Raw genomic sequence first — 17,942 nt, 5'->3', positions numbered from 1 at the left:
TTTGAAAAGGGCAGTTGACTAATAAGTATTAACAACACAGGGACACTATTACTGGAATCCCTTTCAGAACGTTTCCAGAGAGTTTTCATGCTTTTGAATAATGTAAAATATTGACAGCTAATCAGAATCAACCCAGTTTGATTCTATATGAGCATTTAAAGTTGCAGATAGCACCAACAGCAGTTTGAAGGATTTTTCAAAAGAGGTGGGTCAAAAATCAAGATGACTGCTCTTTCCACTGAATTTCTAGTATCCATTAAAGAGTAGTGGTCCCCTCAACTAAGTGTTGTAAAGCATTATTCATGTAACTATATTTGCCCTGGTAAAAGAGTAAAAGTAGCAGAAGTAGAAGCTTCCTTTTAAACATTAATGGTATCATTGGCCACTCCAGTTTTCTCATGGAAAATTTTCATGGAAAAGTTCTCAAAAGAAAGCTCAGCTAGATAAAACAAAGTAGTTGTAAAAGTTTCTTACATATTGTTCAGACTGGATAAAAGTTTGTGATGTTTGTGACTCTTTTTGGTTTTGTGCCACTGAATATTATTTTGAGGTGTAATAGAGAAGGGTGTTGAAAAGTTCTCTGTCCTCGTCAACAGGCCATAATTTTGGCGTAAAGATCCGAGTGCACCGCAGCAACAGTTTACGAGTGCAATACACATGCCTCGTGTTTGATTATTTGGGTTTTTACTTCAGTTTAGTCTCATTTCACTTTGGTTCCCAAATGTAAATCTTAGATGAATGGGAGTTACAACACCGTACTTACCAGCTTTGGGTTTGGGGAACAGAGGAATGTCGGTATTTCAGTCACTCCTGACTCATTGGATGCTGTTCTGTGTTTGTGGCTGAGCCTGTTTCTCTCATTTGAGTTTGTAACATGTAACGGAAACACAATCCTTTGTGATTTCCCCCTTTTATTCCGGTTTACTTTTTGTTTGGGCATGTCATCCCTCACCAAGACTAGGTTTATTATAATGTCCTGTTTTGGTTTATAGATTTGTACATGCTGCTGATTGGGGAACAAACTTGAGGTTTCCGTGAGGGGTAAAGTGGTGTGCAATTGCCCCAAACCTCTATAGGTTTTTTTTTTTATAACTTTAAAGTACACACACACACATTCCACAATTTGGACTTCCTTTGTGGCACACATGGAATTCAGATCAGGGGAAAAAACGTAAATTGGGGGAACTTAGCTTATCATAAAAATGCATTTTACCATGAAAAGATATGTTGTTTTTGCAGGATATACTCTTTTAAGTATTCTTCAGATACCCTTTAAATATATGGCATTATATTGAGTTGATTAACTGTAAAATTTAAACATATTTTAAAGAAAGAAACTGCATAAAGAAATATTCCAAGTTTAATTCTAATTTTAGCAGTATGTGATGGAAATAAATATGCCAGTGGATTTGAAATGTGCTTAGAATGAAATAAATGTATTTAAAAGAAATTACGTATGCATTTTATATATTTTTACTATATTGCTGTTATGCATTTACCAGTAATTTAGCAGTAATTACTTATTTACCAACAGGATAGGAGTTCTAGTCTTACATATTTGAAGAGAATCGAATTGATTCAAATGGTTCTACTAAAAACACTCATTGGGGAATATCATTGCAACTAAAACCTCTTTATGGCAGATTTAAGAGTGAACATCCAATTTTTGTTTCTGACTTGCATGACAAGTTTAAATAAGTTTGGCTATACTTGAAAGCAGCATAATTCCAAATTTGCACTCACCAAGTTTGTCACTTTTTCTAAGTCTTCATTACCACTACTCTTTTTTTAATACAGTATACCATGCATAATATGCCATAAAGATTGCAGCCTTTTTTCAGGTATGGTATAAATATACAAACATAATCCTCTGCCTAGTAACCCAACATTAGTCCCGTTAACAATGCCAACGCATGGCTATTCTAATATGTTTTGAGCTGTGTAATGTTTATTTCAACAGTTCTGCTTTTGTAATCAGCCGACAAGCTGCATTTATTTGATGGCCACTTTTGACACACCAGCCACGGTGTGTGTTGAGAGCCGCTGGCCAAACGCCAGCCCCGTAACACACATGGAAAAGTCATTGAGCTGCTGCCTGTTTATTTCAGCAATGCCACTGAAATCTCCTTGTCAGGCTTCTGTTTTAATAACTCTTGGCATGGCATGCATTTTTACCCTCAGTAACCCAATATCGGCGGACGCCGGCTCTCTGAGCTCTCATCGCACTTCATTTTTTTCGCTCTTGGCCACAGCGTGAATGGGAGCGGTAAAACCCTCAGCTTGGAGGTCCTATGGGAGCTCAGCAGTCTGCAGTTTTTCGCTTAACTGATGTGACAAAGCTCAATAACGGATTTGTCTGCCTCGAGTCTTGGGAGAAAACCGACGCCATGTTGGGGAAACTTCCCCTTTTTAAGTCCATCTTTTAAATTTCTTTTTAAGAATGTGTGGTAAGTAGCAAAGCTATACAGATTGATTGGTATTTATGGAAGGAAATTGTGCTGTCCGTTTGCAGTTATGATGTCAGCATTAATAAACGTGTTGTTTCGTCTTTCTGATGAATTGTGTTTTTGTCCTTTCAAGCTAGTGTACTTTAGGTCAGATCATTTTTCAAAACAGAAACACCAATCTTGCCCTTTTTAACACCGTGTTCATATAGTTGTCGCATTCGGTACTCCCAAAGGTCAAAGGTGGGCTCACAAGCGTATGCATCGCAATTAAAATTGTCAAGGCGAAAGCATAAAACATCCCTTAGGCTTCTTCTAAAGTGTCGGATTTTCTGTTCTGCAGTAGTGAAGGTGTTGGTTTAACCTTTCCCTGACGGCCATTTGTCTTGCGCAAGTAACGTGTTTGTTGCTTTGGAGGTTATGAGGTGCAAGGAAACAAGATTTAAATCATGCTGCAGTCAATATGAGTAGGTAAATGGTATTTAATACCTTGTACACACTTTTTTTACTTTTTTTTCCCCCCACGTTTGGAGGTGTGACATTTGCCTGGCCAGAGCACAAACACAAAAAAAATGGCAACACTGTAAAACAACAATTTTAGGCCCAGTCTGAAACATAAACTAGTCATTACATCAGCAGGTGACTGAACGATTACAAAAGTGTCAGGCTGGCTTATGGTTAGCATTCATATGTCTATTTTTCATAAAATTAGTTTCGGGTGAATAGCGTGCCAGCTAATTAATATTCATAAGCCATGCTGGAAGAGATATCGATTTCAGACTATTTATTATTTAACAGTTTTGATTTTGTTTCATAAAATCTCAAGACTGGCAGTTTTATTTTTCTTTTGAGTCCAGTTTGTTGAGTGCCAGTCACATTTTGAGTTATTTTTAGTTGTGCTGAATAAGCCAGGCAAAACTTTCTCCGCTGTTACTACCCACACAACTTGTCTTCCTGCTTATTGGGCAGAGGTCCATATTCACACCGGATATCTTCACACCATAAAGGCTGTTTGATGCTTTCTCACGGTTACAGTGAGCATCTGACACGCTGCAAACAGCTTTGAGGTTAGCGGGTACATTCTCCCGGTGAGTTCACTGTGGGGCAATATTGATCATAATTTTGAAGAATCGCTTCATAAAGTGGCATATGTGAAAGTTTAAAGTGTGAACAGCTTTTTACACATTTTGTTCACGTTTTCTTCTCGACTTGAGTGTAACGTACATACAACTCCCGCACACATATTCTTTTCATTTCATAGCACTTTTGCTACTGAAGTGGACTATAATGACTTCAGCATCTGTGAGGGCTGGCAGGTGTTAATGCAATTCTTTCTTTATAATCTGCATTTTATTTGTCGTAGATAAGATGACCTCAGGGCCAGTAACAGAGGATTTTTCCGATGGGTGTGGATAAAAAAATGGAATTCAGTCGCTCTCAATGGCCCTATTGAGATTCCTGACGCTTCAAATCCCTCCTGTTTCTGCTAATGAAGTCAAACGCTTGTCCTCCTGGCTTTGCCTCCTTGATTCATTGAGCAGGACCCAACAAAGGTTCAGAGAAAATAAAAGCCAACCATGTCAGCCTAAGTGAAATGTCAGTGGATGTCAGTTCAGACCAGCAAATTGGCCAATTAAAGAGGAAATAAGGCAAACTCTATTTAAACCAAATGCCCCTTGCACTTCCTGACCACACTTTTTCTATACATCATGGCCCAAAGAACTTCAGCCCTTCATGAATCATCTTACACTACTACTTTGTTTATTTTAATCTGGTTATTCAACAAGATATATGATTGTGGTGTTTGCAGGATAATTAATAAACATTTACAGCTTAATAGAAGACAGAGAGTACAAACAAAATAAAATTAATCAACTGTAAATAAAGTATTTAAAAAAAATCTTTGTTTATCAGTTGCTCCTGTGTGTGAACTCTACATGTACAATGCTTTGCATTTAACTGAAATTAAGTTCTGATTACAGACATAGTTTATTGATTTTTATATTTTCTGTTACATTGTTTATTGGCAAATTAAAGCTTTAAATATGTCTCTTGTCAATTTAATAGGTGATGTATAGGCTTTTTTATTTAAGTGTCCTCTATAAAGTTGTTCAAAAAAATGTTTTTTCTGCTGAAAACACCAGCATGGATAATCAGTAGCATATGTTATATTTTGCACACTTGTCTCTAGCAAGGGATGCTGGTTTCCCCACTTAACAAGCTTAACTGGTAAGACTTCCTTGGCTAAGCCAACAGTGCTGTCCAGCTTGAACCAGCATAAACCAACCAGCCTGGAAATTCATGCTTTTCAGGAGACCAGTCAGTGGTAATGGCTCTGTTGGGTGTTTCTCAGATTCCTAATCATGAATGAATTACTTTAGGGCCAAATTTCAATCGATGACTATCTAAATCACCCATTTAGATGGAAAAACATCCAAAGAAAATTCACGGAAAGATTTATGTGCCGCTCCAATTCTCTACTTCACCACCCTGTACAACCGGAGTAGGAAACCTTTCTTCTACCCAGAAATGGGGTTCAATTTTTTTATGTATATTTTTTCCTCCTGGGAGCAATTTGAGAGAATAATGGTAAAGTCTGGGTAATAGTGGTTTTTCTGGCATCATCACAAAAGCGTCTTTGTAGTGATCTCCTGTAAGTGGCTCACCGTAATTATTTAATCCCGGACGTAATGGCTCACTTTTTTTCTGCTTTTGGGAGATTGTTGGGGAAAATATTTCTCCACCTAGCCACATCTTGGCATACGAATGAATAAGAGCTCTGCACCCATTCAGGCTTTCTGGGAATGCTGCAATTGGCCAGAAATACACAGGGTATACAGAGTGAGTGAACGATGAGCAAGTGAACGATGACTTGCCTTATAACCGTGTGCCCTTAAGAAATCTCACACTTATTTTCCCAGCCTTCTAATGTTGTACGTCTCCTTTCTTATTTTTATAAGCGAAATACTTTGTTGCTTTTGAGCCTATTGTATGCGCGTCAGATGTTTTTTATTGACCGGTAGGTGCAAGAGTAGTCAGGCGTTTGCCAAAGTCTTTCAGCAGAGAACTGGCTGGTGTGCTTCTGAACGGCCGTTCCTCGTGGTATGAGGTTAGCACAGCAGCGGCCAAGAGCGAGGATGAAAAATGACTTGTGCTGTGATCCTTTTTCAAACTGTGACTGCAGTTTAACGAGGCAACAAAGCGGTGAGGGATCGCCGTGAATGGGTCAACTGTCATCAGTGGGCAGACGGGAGCAGACGCACCGCCGTTCGGCTCCTGTAACCGGGCCTGAGCTCTCTTTGGAGTGGGAGACGTCAGTCATCTGGATTGAGCCGGGTTCAGCACGGGTTGGGGTGTGTGATGGACTGTACGTTTCTCTAGGCTTGAAACTTTTGTGGACCTATCGGAACTTGATAGGGCCTTTGTTTCAGGTTTATTGGTTCCCTTAGGAATCTGGAGGTGCATGGAGCACCACATCCCTTTTTCAAAGAAGTCAACTAATCTTCTCGGCCTTCTGGAATTGCCACATAACCGTATTTTTATTTGGAGACCAAGAGAACTTACATTTGACAAGGTTTATATATAACAGTTGTGAGAAGTCGTGAAATGTGCGCAGCGATTTTTCCAGATTTAAAAAGGTGCAAGGAAGCTTTTGTTCAGCAAAAGTGCAAAAGTTCATTTCTTTTCTTTTGCCCACCACACAACCCAAAGCAGAATTAGTTTATTGATTCTATAGCTGTAGATCATAGGTTAGGAATTGCTGCACCTATAAATCATTTTCTGTTTTATCATTGTTTTATCTGTTAATCATTTTCAAATAGTTTAAACTTTACAATGTATTTTATTTCATGTCATTTTGTGTATTCTATAAATGAAGAGTTCTTTTGCAAAAACTCTCATAAATCATATTAATCTCACTCAGATGGCATTTGGGTTGTTTTAAGTAAGTAAAAAATAACAAACCACCTAACAAACAGAATAAAACAAATAATAACATAATTAAAAACATGATTTTAGAAATTTTTATTGTTAATTCAATAGTGTTTACTTGGTCCATTTGAATGCTGAACATCAAAATATATTTTATTACGGTTCAAAAAATATATATTTTTTTATATTTTAAGATTGCCAAATTTTCATGCCCAAATGTATGCCATACATACTGTCTATACAATACATTTAACACTGAACACTAAGGAACAAATTTAAATTCTGTCATCGTTTATGTATTCTTCTGTTGTTCCAAACCTGTATGACTACTTCTAGGAAAAAAAAATATTTTAGTTAATTTAAAAACAGTTTTTGTTCCATTTGGCTATAATTGCATGGAAATAATTTTTTTTAATATTTTTTAGATATAGTGGGACTATTTGAGAAAGTAAATAATGACAACGTTTTGGGAAACTATCCTTTTTAGGACATCATATTGCTTCACAGAAGCAGTGATGTGTTCTTACACTAAAGTTGTGTCTGAAAAGTATTCCGTACTTCGTTAGCCCAGCATTTGCTGTTTTATTCATATCCCTGTCTCATCCTTCGCTTGGACTTTTGCTGTGCTGTGCTTGCAGTTTAGAGGTCTGGAAGCTGAACCATTCATTCTTGGGCACTATGGCATGTGTTCGGGGCAATCAGAGTACAGAGCATTTGGAGAAATTGGCAGATGATAAGGGGAGTGGATCTGGCACAGGATGGGTATTTTGGGCTGCATGGTATTCTTGAGGTTATTCCTGGCTCTATATTACAGAAGATAATGTCCTGTCTGGCTTGAAAAACTGAGCCTGGAAATGGTTAAAATAATACTTCAAGTGTAAGGGGTAGTTCACCCAAAAATTCAAATGTGATGTTTATCTGATTACCCCCATGGCATCCAAGATGTAGGTGACTTTGTATGTTGTTTTTTACACTCAATAGATTGTGTGTCCATTGACTTCCATTATATGACCGACAGACTGCAACGGTTTGAGTTAAAATCATTGTTTGCCTTCTACTCAAGAATCAAAGTCACCTACATCTTGGATGGCCTGGGGGTAAGCAGATAAACATTTACATTTTTGGGTGAACTATCCATTTAAGTTAAGTTAAGTTTTGGGTTCCGTATGATCCCCATATATTTTCGTGAGAAAAAAATAACAAATTATTACCCTTGGATGCTATCATTGCACCATTGTGCTACTACAAGGTCTGTCCAGTACAGAATTTTTTTGGAGGGAAAATGATACCAAGAATTATGAATCTATTTGAATCATCATAGTTCAATATTCAGGGTTCAATACTATGAAATGAGGCGGGGCGGGTGGCTCGGGTGCCTTGGTGTCAGCATGCAACAGAAGATCTCCATTTCCTATCACTTTCCAGTCCTCTTGCATAAGGCCGGTAACAGGTGGTTGTGATATGCGACTTGACATTAATACTTTAACTGACATAGCACTGCCTAAACATTTAATGGAATCATTAAACGTTCCTTGTGTTTATAGTTGAGTGTTGTTGTTGTGTGTAGCACCACAAGCTCTCTCACACAAACATGCCCCTCTAGACACGCATAGTTTTACACCTAGAGTCCTCTAGGCATCATCACATGGGGTATTTTTGACGCCCCAGCTCAGTTCACCTTTAGATGAAGGTTGTCTGCAGAGCAGGAAGTGGACGCAAGTCCAGAATGCGTCAGGAATCAGAACACATGCTTCCACGTGTCTGTGTGCTCGGTTTCGGCTTTCACTTCAGGGCTTTAAGGCTCTCCACACCCAGTCTACCAAAGTGTCCACTCATCCTACTGCTGGCTGCGCTCTTGCAGTTTTTGACACGTTATCTGCTTCTTGCTGCCGCCTCTTGCCGTCACTCCTTGCTGATGTATTTTTACCGCCGTTTTTGCCTTTAATTATTGCAGCCGCGGGGAGCCTGTTCCAAAGAACTGTCATGAAATTATTATACAACTGTGTTGCTTAGCAATAAAGCATTGTAATACAATTCTCGAATAGCTCTGCTAGTATAAATCATAGCAGGGAAATGCTTTACTGTGGTGTGGAGCTATTGCTTGGGTCATTCAATACATAAATGTAACTGTGGGACTAACTGTAGGTTGTTTTTCAATCAGGACCTCCTGGTTTGAGGGGAAAGAAAGGCCGTGATGGGGCTTCAGGTAGGTCTACAGTAAGCATATGTTTGTGCCTGCGATGCCAGCGACCGCTGTTCTGCGTAAGCTGCTACGTATGTGCGCACCTAAAGCTTGCAATAGCAAGAGAAGCATGAAAAGCCTGCACTCCATTGAGATTTCGAAGCATTCAGAGTTGCTTGGATTTTACAGAATATATTTAGAGATAAGGATCCTAGGGTAGATAGTGGTATTAAATTTTTAGCACAATATTGAAATAGCACATCCATCAAGATGGTTTATAGACTGAGTGGATAATAAAGTGGATAATCACAGGTTTAATTTATCATTTTGGGTTTACCTAAAATGAATTATAATCACAATATAGTACTGCAGAACTCTATAAACCTTGTATATATTGTACCTCATCTGCCCCTAAATGCTACACATTGTACTCTTGAGGTACTACTATGAACCTTGTCAGTATAAATATATATGTAAAATTTTTGTCTTTTTCTGACAGAAAATACAGTAAAAATAGTGTGATTTTAGCCATTTTTGTTTTATCCAATGTGTATTAGATGCTCAATAAATAGACTGTGAGCCTGCTACTATACAACCTATATATTCCTCTATATTTCGTGTGTATGAAGTGGTTTCATGCAAAGAGTTATGGATCACTCGGGTAAAATGAGAACGTTTGTGATGACAAAGATTGATCTGGAATGTTCAGAGAGCAATTCTTGCGTGACCACACATATTTTGTGTGTGTTGTTCACTCGTCCTTTGACATTATTCTTGCTTTTAGGCCTAAAATTGGGTTTGCTGTCTCAGCAGCTGCTTTGATAAATGCCGGTTCTGATTTCTAAGAAAATACAGGCTTCTCAAAACAGGAAAGGAAAGAATAATGATGGACCCATAGGAAAGCTTTGTCACCGGTGTGACTGCGCCATTGCTTAAGGCTGCCATATTTAATGCACCAGTTTGACTGCAGAGATCGCTCGAAATGTAGATCTTCTGCTTGTTAAAGAATTCGAGCTCATGTTTGCTCGAAACATTTCTCCTGCAGAAAACAATGTTTTTATTGGGGCTTTTGTTCTCTCTTCCATCCATTACGTTATTTTTCAAAGGTAGTCAAAGGTTCATACTGTTACTCCCCCAAGTTTCTGGCCATGAATCAGAGAGGTGTTGCCTTTTCATACTCTTTAGAGGACAAAAAAAAAAATTCTGGATGAAAGAACTGGAAAGAAACCTTATGATTCTGGTTGTTCAATAGCTCTGTAACAAATTGCTTCAACGGACTGGTTTCGTTCTTGCAGTTGTCCAGATATAATAAGTTATAGAAAAGAAGTTCTGGTGATTTTAAGTGGCATAAGCGGAAAAGATTTGTCATCAGCAATTTTGAGCTTGTTTTTCATTGATAGAGCTTGAGATCCTGAAGCTATGTTCTCATTTCTGCTTGATTGCTGCGTCTTGCTTAAAAGAGGCCTTACATCCTACTAATGCATGTGCTTATAATTCGAATTTTTGCTTTGTGTACTACTTAAAATAACAATTTAACAAATTTTAAATCCAGCGCCTTGTTCATTTTAAATAGAAATCCTTCCAAGCCCGAATAATATTAAAGCGCCAAACTTTTCAATGCAACTAACCTGCAGCCTTGCAAGTTTGTTTATTAAATAATAAAACATATTTTCATTATGCTTTCAGTGTAGATATCTCAATTCAATTTCCTCACGGTTTTAATCTGCCTTGCGTTTTCCATCAGAATCACTGAAAAAATGTTAACCTTTCTTGACTAACGATGTTAGTGAAATCTGTTTCCACTGTTTATTACGCCGCTAGTGTATGATTTAGCATTAGCTATGAAGGAGATGGACAGTTTGTGATGTCTGGGTGGGGTTCGCGTGCTCAGAAGGGGTGTGATTTATCTGTGCAGGCAGTCTTCCAGTGATGTGGCTTATTCTCCCACTCAGTTCTCAGTGGTCTGTTGCTTGGTGGGCTGACTGCTCATCCGTGGACCAGAGAGAAGCAACACTTTCCCACAAAAAGCTTTCAATCCTGTCATCAGCTAAATTACAAACATATTTTTAACACTGTATTTACATGCCGAAGCTAAGCTGTGACGCACTTCATTAAACTACCTGCGTGTGAACTTTAATCGTCCTCAGAGGTTGCGTTACGGTAAGAGAAATCGGAGGCGGCCTTCATCAGTTCAGTCTGGGCCAGGAAATTCACTTCGGATTCTGGTTGGACTACGCAAATTCAGACTTGCGTGACATTTTTTTTCCAATTCGTGGGGAAATTAAATCCATCAGGGTCAGATGTTTGATGTAATGTGCACATGGTCCAAACAAGATGATTTTTTCGAAATTACTAATCCGTCTCTCTCTCTCTCTTTGTGTTTTTATTGCAGGTCCTCCTGTAAGTAGATGTCGCTCCCTTTGTTGACTGGATTGTGGTAATGTGACCCAAACTCTGTGGCTTTCTGTGTATTTGTGTGTGTTTTGAGAGTGTGAATTTATCTTTCATATGTTTCCTTATTTTCACTACTGATGGAGTGCTGATTACACAACTTCATCCACACAATGGAAACAGTTTAGTTCCCTTCCGCCATGCATACAAACACCCACATTGTCATCTGTCAGAAAAAGAGCTTGTGTTTTGGGCTAAAGGTGAAGTGTGCATTTTTGATGTTGAGATACTTTATAAAATCCAGTTTAATGGGAAGAGATTCTGTGTTTGTTTTAAGCATTCTGAGCAGTCCAACATGGCAACACTAGCTCAACAATTAATGAAAATTTAGGGCGGGGCTATGCATTTGAGCAACCAATTGCATAAAGAGGGGCGTGTTCTGATTTGGATCATTATTTTTCCAGTTTTGCACAAAAATCACACACTTCACCTTAAATCGCATGCTATTATCTTGGACAGGGCAATGTTCCTCTGGGAATTTGGTCACGGATATGGAAGACGACAGCATTGGCAGACACAGTCTGTTCAACTTTATATATATTTTGAGGGCTAATGTTACAGAATGAGGTTATAATGAGAAAGAAGGTCAAGAGAAATATATAGCAGAGGAGAAAAGAGAGTCGAGCAGTATAAAATTAGGTACAGTTGGACAGCTGCATCGCTCCAGTTAGAGAGAGAAGGTCGAGCTTAAGTGATTAATGAAATACCAGCAGCCACAGATAAACAGTGGCCACGGAAAAGACAAATCTCAAATTAGATATTTTAACCTTTTTCCTAGAAAGCAGTGAGAGTGAATGAAGAGAAAACTGAGTGTTCTGCTGAAACCTACTATGAAAGTAATCCCAGTACTCTTATGCTGTTCCTCTAACATTTTAGAAGGCAATACTGTTTCAAATGATTCGATAAACCATAAACTGTCCATAAATCTATGATAGGTTCATTGTAAAAATGTGTCAAAACCTACATTTTTGCATAACATACCTATAAATATAATTCATTACAGTTTCCAGCTGAAGTGAACACTACAGGCAGTAAACAATCTACAAGTTTAACTTCCTTTTCACTGAAATTATAATTACAGGGGCAGATTGGATTGATTATTAAAGGCATAATTTTTGAGTGGTTTCACAGTACTATGTTATGACTCAAAATGCCTACAATAGTTAATGATTTAGAAATTATTACAATTTTGTGGTTGCATCACATAACCAGCTCCATATGTATGGCTTTTCTGATGTGGTAAAGTTGCTTGGTAGCGCACCTGGTACAATGTACGAAGCACACGGGTATGAGTCTATGAAACATGTAATAATAAAACAGATCAAAGACTTGTATAAGCAAGCTGAAATGGCATGGTTGCTTCAGCTAATGCATTTTTATTTCACGTAATAGTTACGTTTAGGGAAGGCTTTAATTTAGGGGATATATTATTTTTAAAAGCAATGCAGCAATGCTCTGAGCACCATTCACCGGACATTTCATTTCAAATGTTCAGGAAGCTACATAGAATCATTTTATGGAAATATCATCACAGGTACATTTTTCCAGTGATCCTGGGTTTGAATGATCTGTGCTTTGCTACTTTTACTGTATGACAGCAGTTTCTTCTATGAAATTATTTTGAGATAAATACTAAATGAACACCATTAAAGGGATAGTTCGGCCAAATAAAAAAACATTTTACTCATTTATGCAGTCATTTACACATTGTTATAAAATATTCAATAATCATTGATGTTTATTATCATTTATCCTTAAATCTGGCATTATATGTCTTCATGAACCACTTATTAGATTTTTTTATGTAGCTCAGATGAGTCTGTCCCCTCTCGCTTTTGCTCCCCTTTTTTCTGTTTTTGGAGTGAACTGTCTCTGAGCTATAAAAGCGAAACTTATGAGCAATAAAATATCCCAGTGGGTGAGCAGGTTCCACAGCCCAAAAACTCACATATGCATATGAACATTCCAACACCTGCTCATATAACCCATAAATTGAAGGCAAATTCGAGGAGAACTGAAAGACAGGTGGGAGAACTGTCAAACAATGCACATAGTCTGGTAACCAACTTAAACATTAAGTTGATATTTCTACTGTTGTCAGCAAAGAGTGTTTAGAGATAGTTAGTGAATTCTTTCAATCAAGTCAGTCTTCTTTAAACAGGTTTGGTGATCTATTGCCAATCAGTGTCTGTAAGTCTTTAACTACAGTGTTTGTTTTCAGTAGAAGGAGTTTGACAAACCCAGTGCCTGATCAATGGTCCCATCACACTGACCTATAGCAATTCTTAGAAGACTGTATACTGTAGATTATCCAACAAGATCACTAAGACAACACCGATGTGATGGCAACTGTAAAACTTCACCAAATTGGCCTTTTCCTGTGTGTTGAAAGTGAATACGAGAAGTTTAAATGCGTAATAGTCTGTGGTTCTTCACAGGTCACCTCACAGGAGCATAGCATTTTGCCTGCTTTTGAGGCACAAGCCAGCCTTAAACAATTAGTAGTGACAGGAAACATTTTACATTGACAGAAAGCACCTCGGTCAGCGTGCTGAAAACTCCTGAGGAACACTACACTGGTCTGTCTCATGAACATAAGGATCCAAACACTTGAAAATTAAGGGCAGAGAATCAGCAGGGACTTGTTGATAGGGTATTATTGCAGTTTTTTACACATTTGTTCCTTATTTACCCGGAAAAGGGCTTCAGTGCTTTGTGAGTTTATATTTATAGGTCAGTCATCAGCTTTCTGTTCATTAACGCAGCTGATCTACATGATAAACTTGAAACTATTGTGACATCGGGTTGATTCCTATTGAAGTGATTGGAAATGTAGAAAAGTAATCATATTCACATGCAGGATTAGATAGATATTACATTATTAATATATATATATATATATATATATATATATATATATATATATATATATATATATATATGTGTGTGTGTGTGCAAAAAACTCTAAAAGCCATCATGGTCAAAAATTAGAAAAAGTTTTAACTTGTGAACTTCGACTCAGTATTGTGAGGTTTTATGCTGTTTTGATTTAAAGGATTATAATTAAATACATTTTCCCCAGTGATCACTTGCTTCAACATTCTTCAGTACTTGTACTGGATGTGATCTGTAAGTGTCTGCTGAATATATCTTATCCATGCAATGTTGGGCTCTAGGGAAGCATTCGGCCCCCGTCTCCCCCTTGGGAGCCCCTTCATTTACCCAGCAGCGCTGTGGGCTAAATGAGAGCCACATGTACCCTGCTACCGTGGATCACAAATGAAGTGTTCTTCCGGTGGGTGACCTCTGACCTCGCCAGACGCTCCTTTGGGCCGGCCCGAGCAGTGCCCAGCAGGCCTCACTGGCCTGTTCCCACTCAGCACCTGGGCCTGCACCTTAGACCTGCTTCACATACTTCAACACGTTCACATACACACGGCACATGCAGACCAGCTCACTCGTACACACTCCTGATCTCAGCAACATCCAGCAGAGATCTGTTCCTCTCTCTACACACCGCTGCTTATAAACACTCGGTCCAGCTGCGTCCAGCTCTCATATACGTTACCCCACTGCTCTGCCACATGTGTGCCTTCTGAACCTAAAGATCCTATTAATGGTCTTTCATTGTTTCCCACACACTTCAACAGTCTGCATTCAATGACACACACATTAGATTTAAATGGGGCAGGCATTTTAAGTGTATTAGACTCTTGCAATAAAGACTGAAATAAATTTTGAATGTATTAAAAATAGTTTACTGGTTATTTACAATAACGGTAATGCTATTTTGTGTATACACTACTGTTTAAAAGTCTGGAGTGAGTATGATTTGAAAATATTTAAAAAATATATATGCATCTTTTGTTCTCTAGAGCTGCATTTATTTAATCATAAATGTGGTGAAATATTATTACAATTATAAAAAAACATGAGGATGTTTTAAAATGGGATGCTTAGTTGAGTTTTCACCATCATTATACTTCAGTCTTCAGTGTCACATGATCCTTCATAAATCAGTCTAATATGCCGATTTGCTGCTCAAGAATGCAAATCTGTGTAAAAATCAGCATTCAATGGGTATATTCAACAACTTTATTAGTAAGGACATAAACTTAACACAGTACACACATTTTGGGAAGTATTTAATATACATAATTAAATATACATTTGATTGATACATTTTTTTATTGATTGAAAAACACAAATTGTTTCATACAATAGATTTTTTTTTCTGAATGGTGTATGGTCTTATCAAAGTGTACAGACGGAAGAGTGACACGGATGTTTTTGTCCGTCTGCAATAGTTTCCTTCCCTGGGCTGAGGCTTGATAAATTGCTTCCCTCTCCGCACTGTAGTCCAAGAGCAAAGCCAACACACACAAACACTAGTATGCACTTCTACAGGCTCATGAAATGAACTATAAATGCATCATCAGATAATGAAGAGTGTCACGGCGGTCTTAACAGAAAGGATCTTTCGTTGAATGATCAAGCAGCTGTCAGGTTTTTACCACTAATCCTCTGCAATGAAAAATGTACACAGTTTATTTATTTTTTTTCACAGCGGAATGGTGCTCTGTGAAGGAAGTGAACTTGTTATTTGATTTGATTTAAACCAGAGCGATCTCCCCAATCGACTCTTAAATCAAGCATGAGATAAGGATTTTCAGCCAGCACCTTCATCTGTGAAACCATATGTTTCATGCATGCGTGGGCCTCTTAATGAACATCTTTTTTAATCAGACATGTGGTACTGTTTAGTGTTCATGCTGGCACTAAATGCTTAGTATTAAATGCACTGAAATGATCTTACTGAAACATAAGGCATGATTATTAATGACATGAACTGAATTGACTTTCACACAAAAAAAATGTAAAATTAACATGAAATGAACTTAATTTGAGATTAAGTCGTTTTATTAGCTATATTTCTTCTGGACTATGTGTTTCTTGTTTTCAGGGTGTCTATATTATATTTTTGCTTGAAAAATATATGATTTGATATGATATGATAAGACCTTTAATAAAAGAAACATGTCATTATATTAAAAAAGAATTTCTTTTTGGGGTCCCAAGAAAATTCTGTTGTGAACACATTTGGTGGTGTTTGCATTTGTGGAATGCTTCTTTGGAGTGTTTTCCTGCTGCTACCTTTGAACCGTGCCACAATGAAATTCAATGCTGGATCACAAAGTTCCTCAGTAAAATTGTTTTCACTATTCAGTAATGAAATGGTAAAAGCAGATTGAATTTCATTATGGCTTGGTAGGGTGTTGTGTTCTCCTTAATCAGTATTGTTGACTGGTTCTTTCTTTATTCTGTCCCCAAATTTCTCTCACCCCTTTTTTCAGGGTCCACCTGGACGAGCAGGCTTTCCGGTAACTGTCTCATAACGTGTCCTGTCGTCTGTCCATCTGTCTGTTTGATTTTCTCGCACTTTGCTTTTCTTTAGTAGTGTCTTTAAGAAGCTGTATCCAGTTCAACCTTAATTGTCAATATTAAAAATACTTAATCACATGTTTTGCAGTATGTCATATATACAGCTTCTTTATTTGGACACTCTGAGACCTCCTTTTAACCAAAGGACTGAGTATATACAACCAATGTATGTACAGTAAATTTTGTTTTAACATGAGCAGTGGAGTCCGAAAGCCTACAGTATAAAGAAAACGAAAGATAAAAAACAAGAATGTAAAATGTCAAAGTCAAATGTAAAAAGGTAAAATATAAAAGGTCAAAATTTTGTGGTTTTTTTGTGACGTTGTTCTTGTAAATACGCATCTATTGAAACTATAAAGAACATGGTCATCAGATTTCAGTCCATAGTTATGCTTGTAATATGATTTGTAATGGAAAAAGCATCAAATAAGGAAGGAATCCAAAGTGGTCTCAGACTTTTAGACCCCACTGAACATCCCTCTAAACCAGATAAGCTAAGCTAGGCTTAATGTAACGAGTCTTTTAGCTAGGCTCAATGGACGAGTCTCTATTTCCTTTGAGTTAGCACTGTATTTTATACTTGATTGTATTCTCTCAGGCCCTTTGGTCTCTGTCTGGATCCACTCTTCTGAATTTCTCCTATAATTCTAATATTACTGACCAAAACTCAAACACATCTGTCTTTCATCATGGCATGCTAGAAGAATCCCATCTAATGTGAACTCTAGTCCTACCTGCCAATTATGCCCTACAAACCCCCATCACTCATCACAACTGTTCTTGTGAAACTTTGCCATAAAATCATTTTTGCGTATGTTCTGTTTAAATTGTTGACAGGTCTGGTCAAAGTGTGGATGTGATCTCTGCCAAAGCTTTTGATTGATTGCATCGTCAGGAAATGAAATGAAATTTAATATTTTCTTAGGATAGGGAAGGGTGGCAAGCGTGTTACACGAAATGTGTCCATTAGATTAGTTCTTCAAAAAATATTGATACTGGCATTCACGCTCCGTTGAACTATTAAGGGATGCTTGTGGTTTGTGTATTTAAGCTTTACTGCTCATTCACATGTATGTATGACTATTTAACACTTCTGATTTGGAGTTAAATACTTTAGGGCTCATTTGGAGAAGTCTGGAGTTTTTAGTGTACTTCATCAGGCTGTTTCTAATCTAAAGCTCTAGATGATTTTACATAGTTTCTATAATAGAAAGATTCTCTTTCACAGTGACTCCTTTGAATACTGGCAGTACCGTATGACCTTTATAGTGTGTGGCTTATACTGTGTATTGTACTTAATTTGAGGATGATAATGATGTCAAATAAAGTATTTCAAACTTTATTTTATGTATAGAATGACGCAAATACTCATTAAATAATGACATAATTCTTAAACGGTGTACAGTATAAGCCATATTGTGGTAACTAATTAATACCAGAAAGCAGTATTAAGTTATCTCAAATCAGCACCTTGGACAGAGCCAAGAGAATTC

General features: G+C 37.6%; 1 protein-coding gene across 37 annotated transcripts in view; it reads left to right on the top strand.

Annotated features, from left to right (window-relative positions):
- Window positions 1-17,942, top strand: part of col13a1 (collagen, type XIII, alpha 1) — an 88,851-nt gene that overhangs the window by 25,263 nt on the left and 45,646 nt on the right. For 28 of the 37 annotated variants that reach the window (XM_043254953.1, XM_043254950.1, XM_043254949.1 and 25 more), the window contains exons 3-5: window positions 8,536-8,580; window positions 10,949-10,956; window positions 16,362-16,388. In XM_043254953.1, the coding sequence (XP_043110888.1) occupies window positions 8,536-8,580; window positions 10,949-10,956; window positions 16,362-16,388 (80 nt within the window). The remainder of the gene's footprint in view (window positions 1-8,535; window positions 8,581-10,948; window positions 10,957-16,361; window positions 16,389-17,942) is intronic. The other 9 variants (XM_043254956.1, XM_043254942.1, XM_043254941.1 and 6 more) reach the window with 3 other exon arrangements.

This window comes from Puntigrus tetrazona, chromosome 13 (assembly GCF_018831695.1).
Source record: "Puntigrus tetrazona isolate hp1 chromosome 13, ASM1883169v1, whole genome shotgun sequence".
Lineage (NCBI taxonomy): Eukaryota > Metazoa > Chordata > Actinopteri > Cypriniformes > Cyprinidae > Puntigrus > Puntigrus tetrazona.
The sequence above is the reverse complement of the archived record's forward strand: the minus strand, read 5'-3'. Positions and strand labels throughout refer to the sequence as shown.